Genomic DNA, 23,005 nt, shown 5'->3' with positions numbered 1-23,005 from the left:
ATAAACATCGATAACTTACAAGGAAACTGTTAATGAGTTCATGTAGAAACCTCCTCTCAATCTGCACACATAGATCTTCATAGATCTTCAAAGCGGATGTTAAAAAGTCAAAAGGTGACAAATACTTATCCATTATACGTTTTGTGAATTCTGAAACAATTTAGCTCCTCATGTTATAGGCGTAAGTAGAGCTCGGACATGTGAGCACTTAAAACGTTAAAAGTAAGCAGACAAAACTACTATCAACATCGCATACAGAACAAATAATACTCTACAGAAACATTTCGACACACAAACAACACAAACAAATAAATACAACCACACAGGCGTATAGGCCTGCAAACTCAAATGTAACACCTGCAACAACTTCTACATAGGACAGACAGACATCATTATTTCAAACACGTTACAAAGAACACATCACAGCCAAAACAAAATTACAAAACACTTCCACATATGTAGAACACATCACAAATGCTAACCACACCTACAGAGACCTCAACACTGACATAGAAATTCTACACATCCAACCAAAAAGCCAGAAACTAAACATACTACAACAATACGAAATATACAGACACACAAAAACACATTCAAATGAAATTCTCAACACACAACTCAATTTCAGAACACACACACTCTTTGACTCCACATTACACTACACAAACATACCCCCACAGGAAACAAAACAAAAGGCGCCAAGACCAGCAACAACCAGTTCTAAAGAAGACCCATAACAGGCTGAAACATGTTAACAAGGTAATATTAAAATTTAAGACGTGACACATAATACGTTGTCCGAAGTGATATAGTGTTGAAAGCTGTGTAATCAAGATGTATGCTAAAACATCCAAAGCAGGTACTAAAAGCGCGAACTGATATGATGTATGAATTATCAACATTTTCACTTCTTTTGCTGTACCTCAGTTTTAACAAAACTTTAACAAATGGTGATTTAGATGCCACTTGTTTACACATTTCATCTGTGAAAAAATATCAGTATCGGTCCAACTACTAATCTAATTCTAAATAAAAATAAAAGAATTAGTAGACAGATTTCCTTAAGAAAATCAGTAAAAGGGCTAAATTCCGATGTTAAATTTTACTTACTGCATTTCTAAGGAATAAAAAATGTATTAATTTTATATATCCGAAATGAAATCATAAAAATTTTCAACTCATTTCTTCTGGCTTAACATTATGTGGAAATGATAATCAATTCAGACTTCATTGTATTAAAAATTTCGAGGAGAAAAAGTCTATATTAATAAAATCCAATGCCTGTACATGATTCATTCTCTCTTTTCCACCTTCCTCTTAGATCAGGGCTGGGCAGCAAGAGCGGATTCTACTCTCTCACGGGGAGCCATCTGATTTCTCTTCATCCCCTTTCTTCCCCGCCGAACACCGTGCAGCGTTCATTCAGTGACGGATGAATATTAAGCTTCCCCGTTTAGAGTCTGGATCCGCTCTCGATGCCCAGCCCTGTCTTAGATCCATACATCGATCATCTGATATCTTCTACCTCGAACAGGTTCACCATTCCTTCCAGCGCATCCTTGAGTAGGTAGTTTTCCTTAGCCAGTGACCCAGCGAATTTCTCTTCCTGATCAGTTTCAACATTTATACTATATTATATTCATTCATTCATTCATTTATAGTATTCTGTCCAAGGGCAGGTCTTTCACTGCAAATCCAACTTTCTCTAATCTGTCCCATTTTCTGCCTTCCTCTTTGTCTCCTCATATGATTCATGTATCTTGATGTCGTCTATCATCTGGTATCTTCTTCTGCCCCGAACTCTTCTTCCATTTACCATTCCTTCCAGTGTATCCTTCAGTTTCTTCTCAGCCAGTGACTCACCCAATTCCTTTTTCTCTTCCTGATCAGTTTCAGCAATATTCTTTCTTCACCCACTCTTTCCAACACAGTTTCATTTCTTATTCTATCTGTCCATTTCACACGCTCCATTCTTCTACATGTCCACATTTCAAATGCTTTTAGTCGCTTCTCTTCACTTAATCGTAATGTCTATGTTTCTGCCTAATACAATGCCACACTCCTCACAAAGCACTTCATTAGTCTCTTCCTTAGTTATTTTTACAGAGGTTCGCAGAAGATGCTCCTTTTTCTATTAAAGGCTTCTTTGGTCATTGCTGTCCTCTTTTTGACTTCCTGACAGCAGCAGACACTTATAGTAAACCCCAACCAAGTATTTGAAGCTGTCCATGTGCTCTACTACCTGATTTAGATCTCGCAAGTTTACTTTCTTTAGTTTTCTTCCTATGACCATGGTCTTCGTCTTGTTTGCATTTATCTTCATCCCATACTGCTCACAGCTGTCATTTAACTCCAGTAGCATATTTGTCAGTATCATCTCCTTTTCTGCTAAGGACATAATAATAATGATAATAATAATAATAATAATAATAATAATAATAATAATAATAATAATAATAATAATAATAATAATCCGTGGTGCTACAGCCCGTGAAGGGCCTAGACCGACCAGCCGGCTGCTGGCCTCACGCCCACATGCCGAAGCAGAGGTGGACGATCATCCAACCAGAATGTAGGTATCTTGTGGTTAGCACGATGATCCCCCCAGCCGTTATAGCTGCCATTCGTAACCGGATTTCGCTACCTATCGTAGCTCCCAAAGTGCATCACGATGCTAGGTGGGCACCGGACCCATACACTGGCCGAAATTTCATGAGACAATTTCTTCCCTCATGAGGACTCGTACCAGCGCGTATTCCGTAACGCGAGTCCTAGGCAAGATGCCTTAGACCACGACGCCACAGTGCGGGACTGCGTAGGACATATCATCAGCAAATATTATGCACTTTATTCTTTTTCCTCCTACTATCACTCCTCCCATGTTCTGAAAACAGTTCTTCATACTAAGTCTTTCAAATAGATAGGGGATAGTTTACGTCCGGAATATTTTAGCGTGAAAAGACTCATCATACCATGTTTGCAGTTTTTCTTGGGAAAGATAAATGAGATAGCTTCCCGTTGCTTTCCGCACATCACTTTCTCTTTCGCATCTTAAAAGATCCCAGAGGGCTCCAACATGGAGGTGAGGAGAGTGGATTTGACTAATTAGACCTTCCGAACTTCACTGAAATTCATCGCAAGGGTTAAATATCAGTTCTATCAGAGTTTTTGACCCGATCAGAGACCGTGGTGTCTCAATTTGCCTTTGCCTCCTATATCATATCGTATCGTATCATATATCATATAAACTTCACATAAACTTTCTTTATAAAATTATTAACAATAAGTTGGACTGTGTTGGTTTATTTTATTATATAACATTATATGCACCTAAGCTTAAAATGAAATTTCGAAATTTATTTTACATACCAAGGACAAATACTGAATCCCACAAAAATTCCCCAGTTTTCCAAATGTTACAGTTATACAATAAATTACATCATCATCTGAATGTTGATATTTTCAATATGAATTTGTCTAGATACAGAATTATTTGTTATCATATTTTACAGAATATTGTTGTTAGTTAATTTGAAGCTACTTTCACAACTTATTTCAATTTATCTTTTTTTTTCTTTCTCTTATTTCTATTTTGTTTCAGTTTTTAATAAGTGTGTGTTTCCTTTTCCTTGTTTATGTTTTATAAATTAATTTGTTAGTCGTGAGCATTGTAATTGGGCTTTGCCTGTTATGTTCAACAACAAATGAATAAATAATAAAAAAATTAATATCATCATATCATATCATATCATATCGTATCGTATCGTATCGTATCGTATCATATCATATCATATCATATCATATCATATCATATCATATCATATCATATCATATCATATCATATCATATCTTTTATCATATTATATTATGTTATATTTATTTATGTGTTACAGCTGGGATCTCGTAACAGATGCTCCAGCTGTCTCTTCAACGGTACCCGTTCACAAAAATAACGATTCTGGTCGGAATGCGGATGGCAAGTATACATAACAAAGTTCAGGTACAGTCTAGTATATACAGTCACGAAGCTCAATACGTAGTAAATATGCATCCATAGATAGTTGCTAACCACTAGGATCGCTACTATCGCCTCATCACAGACAATGCGAAATAGTACCTGCACAGTCTATTGTTCCTAGTACCCTCACAACTCAAGCTTCGTGACTGTATATTCTAGACTGTGGTTCAGGTCTGATTTAACTATTTAGGTATTTGTGCACAATGGGGGCCTCTATATTTTAATGAAACTAATATCAACTTATATTGTAGAGGCGCCAGAATGACAGATCATACTGTTAAATTCTATATGAATGCGTTTTCCTAGTTATTTTGTGTCGCAGAAATACTTCTTCCATATCTTTTAATTTTATTTTTATATACCCGTAGTTGACCTGTTTTACAGTTCCAGGTAATGACAATAGGAAGCAGAGAGGAAAAAAATTACGCAAGAAGAAAAAGAAAAAAGAAAAGTTGAATAACGAAGATGAGAGCGTTGCTTGGAACAATATGAGAGACAACAGTTCTGCGCCTGAGTCGTGGGATCCCGACAACAATGTACCTGGCGTCTGGCTGACGAAAGCAGAAAGACGGAAGCTGCGAAACAAGATGAAGAAGGAGAGAGACAGAACATTGCTAGGATTACCGGACGAAGTAAGTGCCCTCACGGACTGATAGGTGTTTAGTTCTTTATAAATAGAAACAAATCGAGTTCTGAAATTAACTTGAGTAAGTCTACTATATACCCATAAATAATAATGTTAGCAAAAATATTTTGTTTCGTGTATCCATTATTATTATTATTATTATTATTATTATTATTATTATTATTATTATTATTATTATTATTATTTTCAGTCATTCATTCTCATAATCATTTGTTCTGTTTTTTTTTTTTTTGGCTTTTATTTTGTGCTAAACTGTAATTGGCTTTGTGCTGTTGTTTTGCACATTAATATTCGAAATAAATAAATAAATAAATAAAAATAAATAAATTATTATTATTATTATTATTATTATTATTATTATTATTATTATTATTATTATTATTATTATTACGTGAGCGGTTCAATAAGTAATGTATGTCATTTTTTCCTCGGTTGTCTTTATTGGGAAATAACGAAATTTTATACACATCATCATCTTTAAAGATTCCTTCATTTAGTCGTATAGTTTCGCCAGCATATAGATAATTTTCCAACATTCTGTGATGAAATTTTTTGTGTGTATTTATGCATGTCATATCTACAGTATGATGCAAAATCAGTTCTCTACCTTTGATAGATTGTCTGATAAAAAATAAATTCATTTAAAAATGGTCAAATATCAGTATTTTCTTTTAACACGAAATAAAAAAAATTATTTATTAAGGAATGTAGTTGAAAGAGCATGATATTGTAAATATGAGTTTCAGCAATAAAATAAAAGAGAGAGAACATGAAAAAGTTAACAAGTTTATGAGTTATGAGTGTAATGCTTAATCACTGCACAGTCAACTGCCACCATTTTGAATTTTGAAAAAAAAAAAAACATTCTTTTTATCGTAAAAATATTTTTTTTTTCATGTAGGGTAATTGTGAATTACAGGAACGCCACTTATTACCTTTTTTAAAATAGCTGATATAAACTATAAAACGAAAGTATTCAAACAAAAAAATCGTGTTAGAAGATTGAATTTGTGTATTTTTGGTCCAGGGAGCATCCGCTTTTTGGTGCAAAGATAATTCGTTTGGCATGTTTCTTAATTGAAATTATGAAGTGGCGTTCCTGTGCTTCACATTTAATTCATGTAGTAGAAGGACAGTGTTTTATACATACTATTTTTCATTAATGTACAATGTTGAATATTTCCAAACATTTTACTGCTGTAAGCTGTACCTAACCCCTTAAATTCAGCACTATTCATCACACCTTCCCTGTACATACTGCAGTTCTATAACTGAATGTAATCAGTACTTTTATTTTGCAGACAATAAAGAAGAAAGACAAACCAAAATCAAAGGATGAGAAAGTTAGAAAAGAAAAGAAGAGGAGGAAAGAGAAGAAGAAGAAACATAGAGACGAAATAATGAAGCAAGCTCAAGAAAGGAAGAAAGAGATGGAGGAAGAGAGATCAAATAATTTTCTCCCTGATGTGGACAAGGCTTCAAGTGGTCGATCAAAATTCACGTCTAAAGAGAACGTGAACAACACGCACCTCACCCCGTCGATGCCATCCTCTAGCGAGAACAGTGTGGACGAGATATCTGGGAGGTACAAGAAGGGCGCTCATGGGGGTAAGGTGGAGGACAGCAGCAGTTTGGAGGCTGTGAAGAACGAAATTAACGGAGAATTTTCTGCAAAACTATTCCCTTCATTACACACATCTGAAAAAAATGATTTATTGAAACCAGACATTGAAATGACAACTAAGAACAATAACTTACTTTCTGGAATGTCTGTTTTTCAAGCTAAGACTGATCCTTCTGCAAAGAAATCTTCTGAAAACAACCAAAAACAAGAATCTGTTACGTCAGAGAACAATACTGAATCAGCCTTTACTACAGAGAGAAGTAAGCAGTGGGATGTGACAGAAAAGAATGCTGGCATGGAGGTGAATAACGTTACGAAGAGCTACAATACAACAAGTTTATCGAAAGAGTTACACAAAGTTAGCAACACTACAGAACTCAGCAAAGAAGGTGATCTGTCGTGTCTTAGTGGCACATTTCTACCAGCACCGTCTGTGGAAAATGCTGAAATCAAGTACATGAGGTAAGTTCTCTCTATTCTCTTAAGCTGACTGACTACTTTTATGTTAAATTTTGAAGGGAATATGTACCGGTAAATAGAGGAATTCAGAGTGTATACTAACAGATTTCCTTCTGTGCGCTTGAGTTCAGTTTTTAATCGTGAAAATGTTATAATTTGGCAGTGGCGTAGCGTCAATGTAAGCTAAGAAGCTTGGCTTCCCCAGTTAATAATAATTTCATAATAAACCTGCAGTTTATGAACAAAATTATTTATTAATTTTAATAGAATTTATATTTACTCGTTAAATATTGTGATGCGGCAGCTCAGGATGATTTGTGATGCAGCAGTAAACAAGAAGCCTGCACACACCAGCTTCCAAGCAGACTGGTTTCTTCTGTGTAATCCACCCCGCAGATTTTCCATCCCTTTCTAACTAAACTACCCTAGTCGCAAGGCTCGCAAAAAGCTAGCTTTAAAATTTAAAATAAGTAGTTTCCGAGTTATCCCTTTTCGTCAGTTGTGTTCAGTTGAAGTGTTAGTGTGCATTGTGGCTGATATAATAAATAATGAGTGAAATAACAATTCCTGACATTAATTTACTTGAATTTTTTAGGGACAATTGTATTATCAAGACTGACTTACGAACAAAAGTGTGATTTAAAAAACAAATGATCGACTCCCTTGCTGTCAATGAAGGACACAACCAAAAGACAGACGCATACTTACGTAATGATACTAATATTGTGATTTCTCTAAGTATGACAGGGAGTGAGCTAATGCTATACGTATGCGTGTCTATTTGTTAAGAGATATGTGTAAACCGTGAAATCATATTTTACTACGTATCATTTGAGGTCATGCCTTATTGGTGTTACTTACGAGGTTCCAACCAATCTTCGACTGCTGACTTGACATTGACTACTATTTATTTTAAGACTGTATTTTTGTAATACATTTTCTCATATTGCATGAAAGACAACTTGAGTTAGCTTCCCCTGCTCAAAATTTCATACTACGCCACTGTAATTTGGGGAGTAATTTTATGTCCCTGTAAAGTATGTCATCATCAGAAACAACAATAACATGATGGTACAAGCCAGTTACCCATTGTGCCCTACTGAACTTGGTTATTCCTGTTCTGACACTCCAGTGTCCTTTGAACTTATACGAGGCGTGTTCTTAAAGTAAGTTCCGTTTTCAATTATAGCTGTCGCATCGCTGCAATCGTTATTTTGCGCATGCGTGTTTTCTTCTTCAGTCCTCAGGCAAGCTGTGCATGCAGTTTCAGAGCTTCAGTCCGTGTGTGTGGTTAGTTGTGATCAGTTGAAATGTTTAAAGTGATCGAGCACCCCGCTGACTGTGAGATGCGGTCTGTTATCCATTTCTTGAATGCAAGAAACATCAAACCAGCTGACATTCATCGTCAACTTTGTGAGGTGTACGGTGATGATGCCATTAGTGATGGAATGGTCAGGAGATGGCCATACACAGCTCGTGACACCCAAAATCTCATCTCGGAATTTGGCTGGGAACAAATTGATCATCCCCCCCTACAGCCCGGATTTGGCTCCGAGTGACTTTCATCTCTTCCTGCACCTCAAGAAGTTCCTCGGTGGTCAACGTTTTGATGGCGACGATGAAGTGAAAACAGCAGTGCGGGAGTGGTTCGCATCGCAATTCTACAATGAGGGGATAGAAAGACTTGTGCCACGACTCGATAAATGCCTCAATAATGGTGGAGATTATGTTGAGAAGTGATTGAAGTGTGGGGAATACAATGCAACAAAAATGGTTTGTAAATGTCTTCCCGTTTACTTACTACACCCTTTTGGAACTTACTTTAAGAACACGCCTTGTAGTAAGTTAAGTGGGATATTTTTAGTAAAATATTTTTAAAGTATAGTAAAACTTTATGGAATGAATCAAATGCACTCATTGACACAAAAGTAAACATTTAATTTTTTTTTTTTAATTTAAGGCAGTGGCTCTCAACCTATGGTATGCGTACCATCAGTGGTACATAAACCGCTGCTGGGTGGTACTTAAAGCGTGAAATAAAACTGTAAATCTGTGGTGTTATGGCAGAAGCTGATATATGTACTATTTCAGCAAAAAATATTTTGTTATCTAAATGTTTTTTCCTTGTGTTATTGCAAAATATGGTATGTCTACTCCCATTAGTAGCTAACACTGATATTAATAAAGAAAATATTCCTTCTAATGTGTCCCTAATTTTTCCTGAAAGAATAAACTTCAAAACTGCCCTCCTGTAAAAGAAAACAGAATCTGTTTCAAATAAATTTGCAGACTTTGCATAGGATCTTCCTTGGGTGCATCATCTTCCTAACTGGTGATATTCCATGGCCTTCGTGTTCACCCGATTTAACAGTTACAAATTTTTTTCTTATAGAGTTATAATTTTATAATATGACAGTTGTCACTCATGTTTTAAATTTGTGACAAATTTTTCCTTGCCCCTTTGATAAACTATTAAACTGATAGGCTTAAGTATTATCCATTAAAATGGTAAATTTTAGTAAAAGTTTTTAATACCGGTACTGAATTTCTAATGGAAGAAATATATAATACCGATGCCTGTTGATAGTAATTATTATTGTAGGTGCTGAATGCGAATAAACTGGCAATACTCAGAGGAAACGAAAGACAAATTCGAGAAATATGGATTTCTTTTCAACTGTTTATGGCAGGGAACATAAAACAATTTCTATTTCTTCTGGCTGAACAAGAGAGAATCATTCATATTGCCTTCTTTTGTTTTGTATTGGCAATCAGCTTAATTGGCAGCTAATTCTGACTTGCCTACATACACAGTGCCCTCTGTTTATGTAACACATTGGACAGTATATTTTTTTGTCACATTCCTTGATTAACATATCAGATAATTAACAGTAATTAACTTGCCCATTTGGCGGAAATGCTTTGCTAGATTCCTTATTGAGTCATGAATACAACAAGAGTTAATTATTAATTCTCGTGATAATGATTGCATACCAAACATATTCTCTTAAATATAGCAAGCAAGTCATCATCATCTCATAAGGAACTGAAGCTGTGACTCATGCCTTAAATATTTGATGCACAGTTATGTTTTCGAGTTTATATGTCGTTTGTTTTAAGTTTTAATGAGTATTCTCTTCAGTAAATGGTATTATTATTATTATTATTATTATTATTATTATTATTATTATTATTATTATTATTATTATTTTATATTTATAGGAATATTTCTGTGTTATATATAGGTTTCCTCAACCAAAAATAACTCCTCTTTTTTCCCCAAGTTTAACTATACACTATTTTTAACACTTGAACGTAAATAATTGATTAAATGGCGATCTTACTCGTGTTAATTATGTAACCATGTGCGGCTTACAGCTGTTTCGGTGCTACTTGACACCATCCTCAGAGCCTTCTGTGTCTCGGCGCCATTTAAACTTCGCTGCCTGTTGTGTGGGTGCCAACCACACATACAATAACATAAATACAGACATGGAAATCCTACACATACAACCCAAAAACCAAAAACTGAACACACTAGAACAATATGAAATATACAGACACACTAAAACACACCCTGATCAAATTCTCAACACACAGATCAATTTCAGAACACACACACTGTTTGACTGAACTCTTGATCACACGAACGCACCCACACAACATGCAGCGAAGTTGAGATAGCGCCGAGATCTAGTAGGCTCTGAGGATGGTGTCAAGTAGCACCGAAACAGCTGTGAGCCGCACATGCTTACATAATTAACACGAGTAAGATCGCCATTTACTTACTGGCTTTTAAAGAACCCGGAGGTTCATTGCCGCCCTCACATAAGCCCGCCATTGGTCCCTATCCTGAGCAAGATTAATCCAGTCTCTACCATCATATCACACCTCCCTCAAATCCATTTTAATATTATCCTCCCATCTACGTCTCGGCCTGCCCAAAGGTCTTTTCCCCTCTGGCCTCCCAACTAACACTCTATATGCATTTCTGGATTCGCCCATACGTGCTACATGCCCTGCCCATCGCAAACGCCTGGATTCAATGTTCCTAATTATGTCAGGTGAAGGATGCAATGCGTGCAGCTCTGCATTGTGTAACTTTCTCCATTCTCCTGTAACTTCATCCCTCTTAGCCCCAAATATTTTCCTAACAACCTTATTCTCAGACACCCTTAATCTCTGTTCTTCTGTCAAAGTGAGAGTCCAAGTTTCACAGCCATACAGAATAATCAGTAATATACCTGTTTTATAAATTCTGATTTTCAGATTTTTTGACAGAAGACTAGATGACAAAAGCTTCTCAACCGAATAATAACAGGCATTTCCCATATTTATTCTGTGTTTAATTTCCTCCAGAGTGTCATTTATATTTGTTACTGTTGCTCCAAGATATTTGAATTTTTCCACCTCTTCAAAGGATAAATCTCCAATTTTTATATTTCCATTTCGTACAATATTCTGGTCACGAGACATAATCATATACTTAGTCTTTTCGGGATTTACTTCCAACCCTATCGCTTTACTTGCTTCAACTAGAATATCCGCGTTTTCCCTAATCGTTTGTGGATTTTCTGCTAACATATTCACGTCATCCGCATAGACAAGCAGCTGATGTAACCCGTTCAATTCCAAACCCTCTCTGTTATCCTGAACTTTCCTAATGGCATATTCTAGAGCGAAGTTAAAAAGTAAAGGTGATAGTGCATCTCCCTGCTTTAGCCTGCAGTGAATTGGAAAAGCATCAGATAGAAACTGGGCTATACGGACTCTGCCGTATGTTTCACTAAAACACATTTTAATTAATCGAACTAGTTTGTTGGGAATGCCAAATTCAATAAGAATATCATATGATACTTCCCTCTTACATGCTTACATAATTAACACGAGTAAGATCGCCATTTAATCAATTATTTAAAAATATTTACGTAAAAAAATTTATTGAAATAAAAAAATCTTGTCTAATAATATAGCTCGGCTCTGAAGTTTGGGACAGCTATATAGTCTTTAAAGATGTCAGATCTTCAAAACAAGTTACACAGTCTGAACTCAATATTATGTGTATTATACAGGGGAAAGTTTCTCGAAGCCGAGTACGAGTGTCTGCAGGACTACAAGCTGATGCCTGCAGAAGCCCCTCGGCTGGTGTGCAGCAAGCGTCAGTGGCTAGGGGAACCTCCCCATTGCCTGCCCCTCGTCAAGGGTAGCTTGAAGGAGCTGGCTGTGAACGCAAGCTGTGGAGGCAACCGTGGAGGCTGTGATCAGCTGTGCAGCATGGTGGAGAACAAACCAGTATGTTCCTGCTTCCGGGGGTTCAGACTCCAAGGCACCACGTGTCACGGTACACTAACCACTCAGTATTCAACTCAGTTATTATTTTCGCTTTTCATCAACTTCGTGTCGAGAAAATCTTCCTCCAGCCAGTAGCGGCTCTTCGTAAAAAAATAGGTGAAGTGCTGTTCACATAAACAAATGCATGGACAGTTTTACCAATATAATGAGTAGGCCTACAATTCGTAAACTAAGTACAATTTTACTGGTTCTAGAACACATGCAAACAGGAACATTCATTTATTTCAGGACTCACCCAATTTCTTGCATACCAAGTCAGTCTTCCTGTCTTTTAAAGCCACAAACCTGTCGATAATGTTTTCATAAAATGTCTGAATTTAACTGAGGGTGGAGACTATCTCTATGCAAAGCTATGTGGGGTGTATTCCTGATAAAATAACATAGAGCCAGCTAATTTACCGTTGCAGGGGTGGCTGCTTGGACACAAGGAATAAGGATACTATTCTCGTGTCAAGTAGTACATACTGTACTGTAAATTTTCACAGCCCTTAAATAATAGTCCCCGGGCTTGGAGACCAGCTTTAACCCTTCTCTATTATTAGTACCGTTAGATCTGCAAACTGGTTACTCCAGCTACAAGAAGTCTGACACTTCTCCGTAACTGAAAGACTCAGAAATGCACTTCACTCATACAATCTTTCTTTAGTGCGTGACATCACGTTACCATGGAAACCAAGTGCTGTATGAGAATGGGAGCCCAAATAATTTCACCTCTACAATATTGTAAGTTCCAATAGACACCGCTCGGCACTCATAACAGTTGACATTATTCTATTCAGTGGACGATTACAGGTACTATTTATACAACTAAACGCTATTCATAACGACTGAAAAGAAAACTTTTTTTTTTAATTTTAGAAATACGGTACCGGTAATACTTACTTACTTACAAATGGCTTTTAAGGAACCCGAAGGTTCATTGCCGCCCTCACATAAGCCCGCCAGCGGTCCCTATCCTGTGCAAGATTAATCTAGTCTCTATCATCATAGCCCACCTCCCTCAAATCCATTTTAATATTATCCTCCCATCTACGTCTCGGCCTCCCTAAAGGTCTTTTTCCCTCCGGTCTCCCAACTAACACTCTATATGCATTTCTGGATTCGCCCATACGTGCTACATGCCCTGCCCATCTCAAATGTCTGGATTTAATGTTCCTAATTATGTCAGGTGAAGAATACAATGCGTGCAGTTCTGTGTTGTGTAACTTTCTCCATTCTCCTGTAACTTCATCCCGCTTAGCCTCAAATATTTTCCTTAGCACCTTATTCTTAAACACCCTGAACCTATGTTCCTCTCTCAGAGTGAGAGTCCTCCAGCTTGGGGGTTGGGCGAAGGGCTAACAACCCATCACCGTAAAAAAACAGCTTGTTACGTATCCCTATAATAAGCCTCGGAATAGGACTGATTCTCTGGCACGACCACAGCAAAGGAATAAGGATTTGAGATTTGGCACTTGGAACGTAACTAGTCTTTATAGAACAGGAGGGGTAACATTAGTAGCAAAAGAACTAGCTAGATATAGAATAGACTTTGTAGGAGTACAAGAGGTTAGGTTAGATGGGAATGGCAAATCACAAATAGGAGATTACTTGTTGTATTATGGGGAAGGAAACAATAATCACCAATTAGGAACAGGATTCTTTGTTCATAAAAGAATAAAATCAGCAGTAAAAAAGGTCGAATTTATCAGTGACAGGTTATCATATTTAGTACTTAAGGGTAGATGGTGCGACATTATAGTTATAAATGCTCACGCCCCTACAGAAGAGAAAGACCGGTAATAACTAGAATTAATTATTAATAAGAGATAAAATTGTGTTTTACATGTAAATAGGTGACGTGGCACTTCACCTACTTCACCTGAATAACTGCCCCTGCTTCCAGCAACGTCTTTGTCTACTGCAAATTCAACTCGAATTTACTATAATTTGAACCTGGGTCTCCAACATGAAAAGCCAACACTTTACCCGTGCAGCTAAAGATCTACCCTATTTTTAATAAGTTGTTTTATTTTGTAAAAATGTATTACTGTTTGTTTCTCCATTACTGGTCTTTATTCTTCTAGAATTTTACTTGATTTTTTACAGATATTGATGAATGTTCGAACTTGAATGGAGGCTGTGAAGTCTCTTGCCACAACAAGCCCGGCTCATTCCAGTGCACTTGTCCCTCTGGTTACAGGCTTTCAGCAAATGGGAAGACTTGCTTAGGTAAGAGCTAATAATAGTCCTGCGAGGAATTGCAAAGCAGGATAAGCAACATTCTCATGACAGGTTGTAGTGTGCAGTGGCTTGTTATTGCAGTTGGGATGTTGTAATACTCCTGTAGTCCCCTTGTGTAGGATAAGCTATTACATTCTTTGGTGTGAAAAGTACCGAAGAATATAAATCTGTGGCCGGGAGGAAACAGGTCAATTTTTTGTGGAAATGAGATTTTTATATATTCTGAAAGCAGAAACAATTCTCTACAATCTGGTAAAACGGTTAAAGTCAAATAAGAGTCCTGACTGGATTTATAGAGCGTTACCAAATGTCCTAAGTACTTTTTGAATCGAGCACACACAGAATAAAGGACTTAAGTATATTTAATACTTTATTCCTTACAAACATCACATGTTTACTTTCCATGCTTCCCTATTAAAAAGGTCTAACTTGTATTTTAGCCATTTTATCACATACTGATGCCCTTTCCTTTTAAAACTTTAAGCACCAGGGTAAACAGTCCTATAATTGTTTAAGACCCATTTTGCATTCCTAATAATTTACATTTCTCATTTATTTTGACATGAAAAAGGTCTTATGTTTAATAGTCCCTTCTACTCAGTTTGGCTTCTAGTCTTAAAAGGGCTTAAGTGCGGCTAATTTTGGAAATAATCAAGAAAATTGTTAAATGAGCAACATTACCTAGTTTAGAAGAAGTATATACAAATAATATCCAGGAAAAACCTCTTAATTAAAGAAAAACTCTATAATTAACACCAATTTCAATCTTTCTACTGCTCTCCTGAAAAGTATAAAATTTTTACTTAAGACCTTTTTCCTCCCGGCCACAGAATTTTAGTAGTTTCCCATGTACAGTTTATTCGAAAAAAAAAAATCGTATCTTAACCTCATTATAATGATAAATTAATTTTTTTCTGGGACAAAGGTGAGGGTTACATATGTCATCATTTCATTGTCATCGCGTTTCAATTATCATCATTATCATCATCACCAATAGCAGCACTATCATCACCGCCACCATCATTTTAACATGTTCAGCTTAAGGGACAATTATAAATCTGCCTTCAATGCATCAGGACTGTCGCTGGGCAGTAACCTGAACACACATTTCAACGTCACATTGTTGACAAGTAACTCCATCTGTTAGCATAACCATAAAGCATCTAATATATGCTATAGAGTTACCAACAACGAAGAAAAATAAAATTCTTCCTCCTTATCATTTTCTCTTCATTGTTTTTATTTTTCATTTCACATACCCCATCAGTCTTTCGAATCTTCCTTTAAATGTCGATTCCTTTGCAATATAAAGGAAGTTAGGTCACAATTTATGTGAATTGAAATGGATGACATTCAATGTGGGTTGTACTTTTCGCAATAAGAACAGAATTTTTGTAATACAAGGACACTCTGGCTGTAATTCTTAATTCTAGTTTGTCTGTGCATGTATTGCTTTACCACACTTCATTTTTTTCCCCTTTGATAAACAACTGGCTATGTTCTGATATCCAAGAGTTTCTTTTGTTTGCCTTTTTGAGTATTGGTAGCTATTTATATATTTTCCTCTATCACCAGCTTGAATTCAGTTGGAAGATTTTTGTTTTTTGTATATTAGTTTGCAACTGAATTTATTTCCTCCCCTGTTTTACTTACAGTTGATTTTTAACATAGGATATTTTATTGATTTCCCTTTTTTAATAGAAAAGGAACTGGAGACGGTGGCCATGCTTTTTTGAGTGACCCTCGCACATGGAAATTTGGAAGTGTGAAGTGCATGCCAGACGTGCAGAACAAACGAAGTTTGCTTCATCACTGTCCAGAAATTTTTCTATTACAGTGGGCAACAACACAAGAAATATGCAACTACACATGTTCATAATTCACTCCTAGCACTTTTTGAATAAATGAAACGTATAGTTGTACATTTTTTGTAGCAGTGCATCCACCCATAGAAAGATTGCCATGTAGTGGTATAGCTAAGTTTTGTATGACTTGAGGCTTTCCCGGCATTTGATATACAGGGCGATTCAGAAAGATGGAAACACTTTTAATTTAATTTTAATTCTTAGAACCCGAGAAGAGTTATTCTAGCTAAGTTTTGTTCATTCTGTAGGTTCAAATGCAGGTGATGCATACTGTCACATCATGAATTTTTAGCCCATTTGCCTTCCATGTGAAAAAAATACTTTAAACAATGATCTCCAGAAATGCTGTCTCTTCTCACTTCATAGATCTCTTGGATATGGAATAACAAATTTTGATGGAGAAATCATTGCAATAAGTGAAAGTCTCAGGAATCTTCTATGCCACATCGATAAATTTAAGAATGCAGTTATATTGTCAGACTCCAAAGCAGCTATTCTATCAATCGTCTCTAAACACACACCTTCATCTCAAACAGCAGAAATAACTAAAATGCTCTCTCAATTAATATCACTCAATAAAAGAATTGTATTCCAATGGATACCATCCCATTGTGGAATCCTGGGAAACGAGAATGCAGATGCTTTAGCAAAGAAGGGCAGCACTGCTACTTACAGACCTGTTACTAAATCTACGTATTACTCTGTGAAAAGATTTATTAAATCTACATACTTAGACTTCAACAAAAAAAATTTGATAACACAATCCCAAGGGAAAAAATGGAACTCTCTGCATCATAATCCACAGTTAATTCCCGATTTACCACGAAAATCGTCTGTAGCTGCATTTAGATTGGCAACAGGCCATGATTGTTTGGCCAAACCTGCATAGAATTGGAATATATCAGTCCCCTAACTGCCCATTGTGCAACTCAAACCAAGAAATGGATTCGGAACACCTCAAAATCTGTGCTTCAGTGGCTGACCATGATAATATCTTTGAAAAATATTGGAGTGCAAGAGGTCAAATGACTTTATTGTCAAACGCCTGGCATTAGAAAACAACAACATTAATAATATAAATCTGAATAGCGCAACACTTCTATTTATATTTGTGCAGTTACCAAAATTCTCAACATCTTTTATTAAGGTGCCATTTTCGAGAAAAACAATTCTACATACGTTGCAATAAGATTTTAAGATTTCCTTGTTTCTTGTCAGTAGTAAACTATTCAAGACTGTTCTGTATGTATTTGCATTCTATTCCATCATATAAATTTTTATTCCATGGTAAATAAACTAAGAGTCACAAAGAATTTACATTGAGAAAGAAAATTCTTCGAATAATGGTACATTGGTATGTACAGAGACAAAACAGAGAAATCATAAGCCACGACCTAAAGATTTGATTTTTACTCTGCACAAGCACATGTACAGACATAGACTGGTGCAAAGTATTTAAACACAGAGATATACTTGTTGGTAAACGCAATGTTTGTACAGTAGTTCATATCAGACTCAAATATGATTTGCACAGATACAATGGTTTGCAGAAAATCTCTTCTTTAGTCATACACCTGTCCTTAAGCCCACCATCGGTCCCTATCCTGAGCAAGATTAATCCAGTCCCTAGCATCATATTCCACCTCCCTCAAATCCATTTTAATAGTATCCTCCCATCTACGCTTCGGCCTCCCCAAAGGACTTTTTCCCTCAGGCATTATCACCTTCATCTCATACAGATGCTAGATAATCATAGCAGTTGATAAAGCGTCGTAAAATAACCAATAAGATGGAACACCATTATTACCATTGCCTCCTTCTCCATTATCACTGATTTATCATTTTTTAGAGTTTTCCATTTCATTTCTTTTTTCCTCTCATCCAATACCGGTATCTCTTTTTTCAGTTTTGTTATTTTTTTATGTTTTGATTGAATTCGGTTACTTAATTGAACTTAAAATAGAACAGATATACAGTGAAACCTCGATAATACACGCCCATTTGTTACGCTATCTTTTCGTCCAGTCCCTTGACATCCCTATATAAAACCATGTAAATTTATTGCTTAATACGCTCATTATCCTGTTTAATACACTCTTTCATCTGCTGAAATCTTTTTGGTGAATACAATAGAATGGAATTTGACTCTTGAGCAGACTACTGTATTCAAAGCCTGTCCTTCTTGCTGGCAGTTTTAAATCACATTGTCAGTGAGACTAGAGGAAGAGGAAGTGAAAGCGGTAGACATTCCAAATACTTCTTGCAACGAAGCCCTTGCCGCATTGTCTTTGATTCGTAGATTCATTTACATTTCTAGTAGTTAAATTACTGATGTCACTTCCGATTTAAATCGTGTGGAAAATGCAATTATTCATAGTATTGGATCAAGTGCAAGACAGAAAACAATTTTTTACTTTTTTAATTAATTAATTTATTTATTTATTTATTATTTTGCTAATAATTGTAACATAAAATATAATATAATACAGAAAAACATTAGCTCGCCTCTGAAAGAGTAGAACTCCTGCTCAGGAGCGGATTCCTGAATTGAAATTAATAAGTATATAATACAATTTGTCTTATGTCTACTATGCAATTATAGTACCGGTATATAAATTTAAATTTACAATTTTTCAATTTTTATAAAATCCATACATAACTTTTTAAATTTAATGCTAGAACTATTAGAATTGACAAGATTAGGATATTTAAATATAAATTTGTTATATATTCTTGGGCCTAAATTACTACTATGATTAAATACTGTAACAGTGTTGCATTTTGGTTCAAACAATCTTAAAGAATTCATACCTTTTGTTTCATAACTATGAGAATACAATTCAAAATTATTTCGATTTTTATGTATGAATTTTATTAATACAATGTAATAAATTTGTCTTACATTAAGTACATTAAAGTCTAAAAACAAATTTTGAGATGGAAAATCAATAGGTTTATGAAGGCATATTTTAATTATTTTCTTCTGTAATAAATAAAGTGGATTAAAATTGGATTTAAATGAGCTACCCCAACCTATAATTCCATACATAATTACCGATTGAAATAAAGTTGAATATATTGTGCGTAATAAACTTATTGACAAGTAATTCCTCAGTAAAACAAAATAATATACTATTTTACGTAATTTATTACAAAGGTAATTAATGTGTTGGTTCCATTTTAAATGATTATCGAAAATTATTCCTAAATACTTAACTTCAGAGGACTCTTTAATAATCGGACGGTATTTTAATTGATAAGATAGTGTATTTGTTCTGACATTTTTCCAAAGGAAAGAAAATAAAATAACTTTTTATTCTGCATAATTACAGTATTTAATCCTTAAATTTCTTCAACAAGTGTTTATGCTGATTCATATCTTAGTGTTAAAATTTAAAAAATCCAAAAATGACTCACTCTCGCTAATACGTGGTCCGGTTTAATACGCTATTTTTATGCAGTCCCTCGAAGAGCGTTTTACCGAGGTTTCACTGTACTAAATTCGTAAAGAATCTGAGAGATTGACAATACATTCAACTCCTGGAGAAACCTTAGCAAGTGGCAACCACTCACAAGAAGGTATTACATGGTAGCCGTCATCAGTTGTCAGTATTCTGGAGGAAAGTAGGCTGTATGTGCATGGTTTGGAATGCTGCAGACATAAATGAGTGTCTGCTGCGGAATGGTCACGGCCCCTGCCAGGACTCGTGCCGTAACCTCCCAGGCAGCTATGCATGCAGCTGTGAGGGCATCACGGGCACACGGCTTGCCGGCGACAACCACACGTGCGAGGACTTGGACGAGTGTGCGCGCAGCAATGCAGGCTGCTCCCACACTTGCCTCAACACGCTGGGACGGGCCTTCTGCCTCTGCCCTCCTGGCTTCATGCTGGGCACCGACTGGAAGACCTGCCACGGTAAGACCAGATCGCAATTTGTCACACAGCGAGGACGTCACTTTGTCCTCTAGAGGACCGACTTAATGGTTTATAATTGACTGATGGGATGAGGTGTGAAATTGTAGCATTAATGTTTTGTATTTATAGCAAAAATGTTAAAAAAAAGCAACTTATGGAATTAATTACTTGAAGAAACAGCTTTCATTAGCTAATACCAGTTTGCTATTTTATATATTTGAGAGGATAAATGAATACGAGAAATATAAGGTGAGGCAGAAATATCTCCCCATTTTCAACTGCACATGAAATGGAAAATATTGAAGTCAAATATCAAACAGTAATATAAATTTATTCCTTATTAATTTTATATTAGTATTAACTAATTAAGCTAATGTTAATATAAGAAAATTCATTTTTGTTTCTTTAATAATTCAAGGATATTAGAGTTTGGATAATCTTTAACTTATTAACTAAAAAATAAATAAATAAATGTTGGTACTCACATTAATGAGATAGATGAGCCTGCCGATTCTTGCACAGTTGTTCTATAATTGGACGTATGCTGGTAGCTTAAGTCGGAGATCGTCACATACATCAAGTCGACTTCGGTAGCCTACTTTGTTTTTATTAGTGTTAGTGATGAAAACACTTTCTCATACAGATACGTAGAAACAAACTGAATTATAATCTCTAAAGCACCATTGTACAGTTCACTGTATTCTCTTTTCACTTGTGATGAGGTCCAGAAATTAACAATACCTTCCGCTTCGAATTTCATTTTAAGTCCGGTATCATTCAAGAGTTCAATTAACTGTTCTCTTTCACTCAGTGAAAGTTTGTTAGTTTCAATATCGCAATGAAAGTGATCACGAACCCATGGAAATTCGACATATTTACTTGGAAAATAAGTTTAAAATTGTGACCTCAGAGTTGTATTATTGGTGTACGACATACAGTCCGTGACCACTTCAATTTGCAGACTGGGTGTCGGCAAAACTGTTAAGAAAGTCATAAATACATGAAAAGATTCGGTCCTCTGTTATAAATTCAGGTGATCCCTGGCTGGGTTACAGGCGCGACACCAGATGTGCAGGAAAAAGATGGCCAGAAACGTCACTTTCATAGTGCTTTAAATCTCTCTTTTGTTGTTGAGAGTAAAGTGGGAAGTCGGTAAACGAATAAGGTAATAAATTTCACAAAATGTCAGTACTGGAAGAAAAAGTGAAAGGCGACTGCCATTTAGGCTATCATTTACAAACTCAGAGATTTTCAGCTATAGTGTGATACGCAATTCGTATGAATTCTATTTTTTCTTCTGCCTTTTTTGAAGGACCACAAGGGCAGACCTCGAGGACCAGAGGGGGTTCGCGGACCATAGTTTGAGAAACGCTGCCGTAAGGAATAAATTTATATTACTGCTTGATATTTTACTTCAATATTTTCCATTTTATGTGCAGTTGAAAATGGGGAGATATTTTTGCCTCACTTTGTGTAAGTGATAATAATTGACGTACGTGACCAATGTCACAATATTCAGTTACTTATTATGGGATCAGATTCTTCTCTTCTTAAACCATTGCTGCATAAACTTGGACAGTTTCTTCATCTTGTCAGATGTAAATCACAACAATTTCTTCATCTGATTTTAAATGGTGAGCATTTATTTCTCGATCCCTTTAAGCGGAACACTGTGTATATTTTATTTTCTAGAGAGTTACTTAATCAACTATTACGATATTAGTTGATGGTGGTGAATGAATATTCCTGTTACCAGTAGCAACATGCTCAACAGATGTGGGTGAATTCAGAAAGTATAGGAAATAAAGACTCTTAAAGAAAAGATCAACATTTATCTGCCAACAGTTGATTACTTCAAAACAAAATACCAGCTTGAAGACATTGAGGTGATTGGTCTTCTTATTGGAGCTCGTGGTGTGATTCCCAAGTTCTTTGAAAGCTTCAGGAATACTTTTGAACTACCAAAGACACTTACTGCTGACATCATAACTTCAGTTTTGAAACGCTCTTGCCAAATTCTGAGTCATCATATTCACTCTGTTTAATTTTTTTTTTCTTTTCTTCACTTTATAATTCATATATGTTTATTTTAATTTTCTTTCTACAAAATTTATGTAAACATTTAATATTGTAAAATTCATGTAGGAGAGTATACTGAGTCCTTCTGGGCTACCTCCAATGGGGGGCAGTTATTATTATTATATTATATAGTGTGTCTTGAAGAATACATGTCTTTGTTTGCAGACATTGATGAATGTGCAGATCCCGAACTTCAGGAAGAGGAGCACTGTTCTATTGGTTGTGTAAACACAGTGGGATCGTACCATTGCGTGGACCTGAGAGACCAGGCCCCAGATGACTTCCCCCCCACCACCACGGAAGACCCCACAGTGCATTTCACAACAGAGCTTCCAACCACCACAGTCTCTACCCCTGTGGAGTGCTTGCCTGGCTTTGAAGTGGGACCCTTTGGAAGCTGCAGGGATATAGACGAGTGTGCCACGGGCAACGGAGGGTGCTCCCACACCTGTCACAACACGTTGGGGAGCTCTAACTGCCGCTGTCCACCCGGTTACATGCTCGGCACCGACTGGAAAACTTGCAAACGTATGTAAAGCTACAAAATCCAGATCTTGGGATTATACTATAGATATTAGATTAAGAAGTCGTATTATTATTATTATTATTATTATTATTATTATTATTATTATTATTATTATTATTATTAATGTTGTGTCCCTCCTTCTCGTAGGTGATCTAATAATTACCAAGTTACCAAGCATACCATACCTGCAGACTTACTAAAGGCTTTACCAACAACCAAAAATGTATTTAAAAATAGGCTTAAGGACTTTACTAATAGACGATAATTATACACAGTATTTAAAGGGTGTAATTGATA

The 23,005-nt window shown here is 35.9% G+C and overlaps 1 protein-coding gene across 3 annotated transcripts in view; it reads left to right on the top strand.

Annotated features, from left to right (window-relative positions):
• Nucleotides 1-23,005, top strand: part of LOC138702845 (uncharacterized) — a 277,446-nt gene that overhangs the window by 230,239 nt on the left and 24,202 nt on the right. For 2 of the 3 annotated variants that reach the window (XM_069830190.1, XM_069830188.1), the window contains exons 3-9: nucleotides 3,894-3,976; nucleotides 4,403-4,650; nucleotides 5,966-6,750; nucleotides 11,820-12,088; nucleotides 14,188-14,310; nucleotides 19,846-20,103; nucleotides 22,348-22,710. In XM_069830190.1, the coding sequence (XP_069686291.1) occupies nucleotides 3,894-3,976; nucleotides 4,403-4,650; nucleotides 5,966-6,750; nucleotides 11,820-12,088; nucleotides 14,188-14,310; nucleotides 19,846-20,103; nucleotides 22,348-22,710 (2,129 nt within the window). The remainder of the gene's footprint in view (nucleotides 1-3,893; nucleotides 3,977-4,402; nucleotides 4,651-5,965; nucleotides 6,751-11,819; nucleotides 12,089-14,187; nucleotides 14,311-19,845; nucleotides 20,104-22,347; nucleotides 22,711-23,005) is intronic. The other variant, XM_069830191.1, reaches the window with a different exon arrangement.

Source organism: Periplaneta americana, chromosome 7 (genome assembly GCF_040183065.1).
Source record: "Periplaneta americana isolate PAMFEO1 chromosome 7, P.americana_PAMFEO1_priV1, whole genome shotgun sequence".
Classification (NCBI taxonomy): Eukaryota; Metazoa; Arthropoda; class Insecta; order Blattodea; family Blattidae; genus Periplaneta; species Periplaneta americana.
The sequence above is the reverse complement of the archived record's forward strand: the minus strand, read 5'-3'. Positions and strand labels throughout refer to the sequence as shown.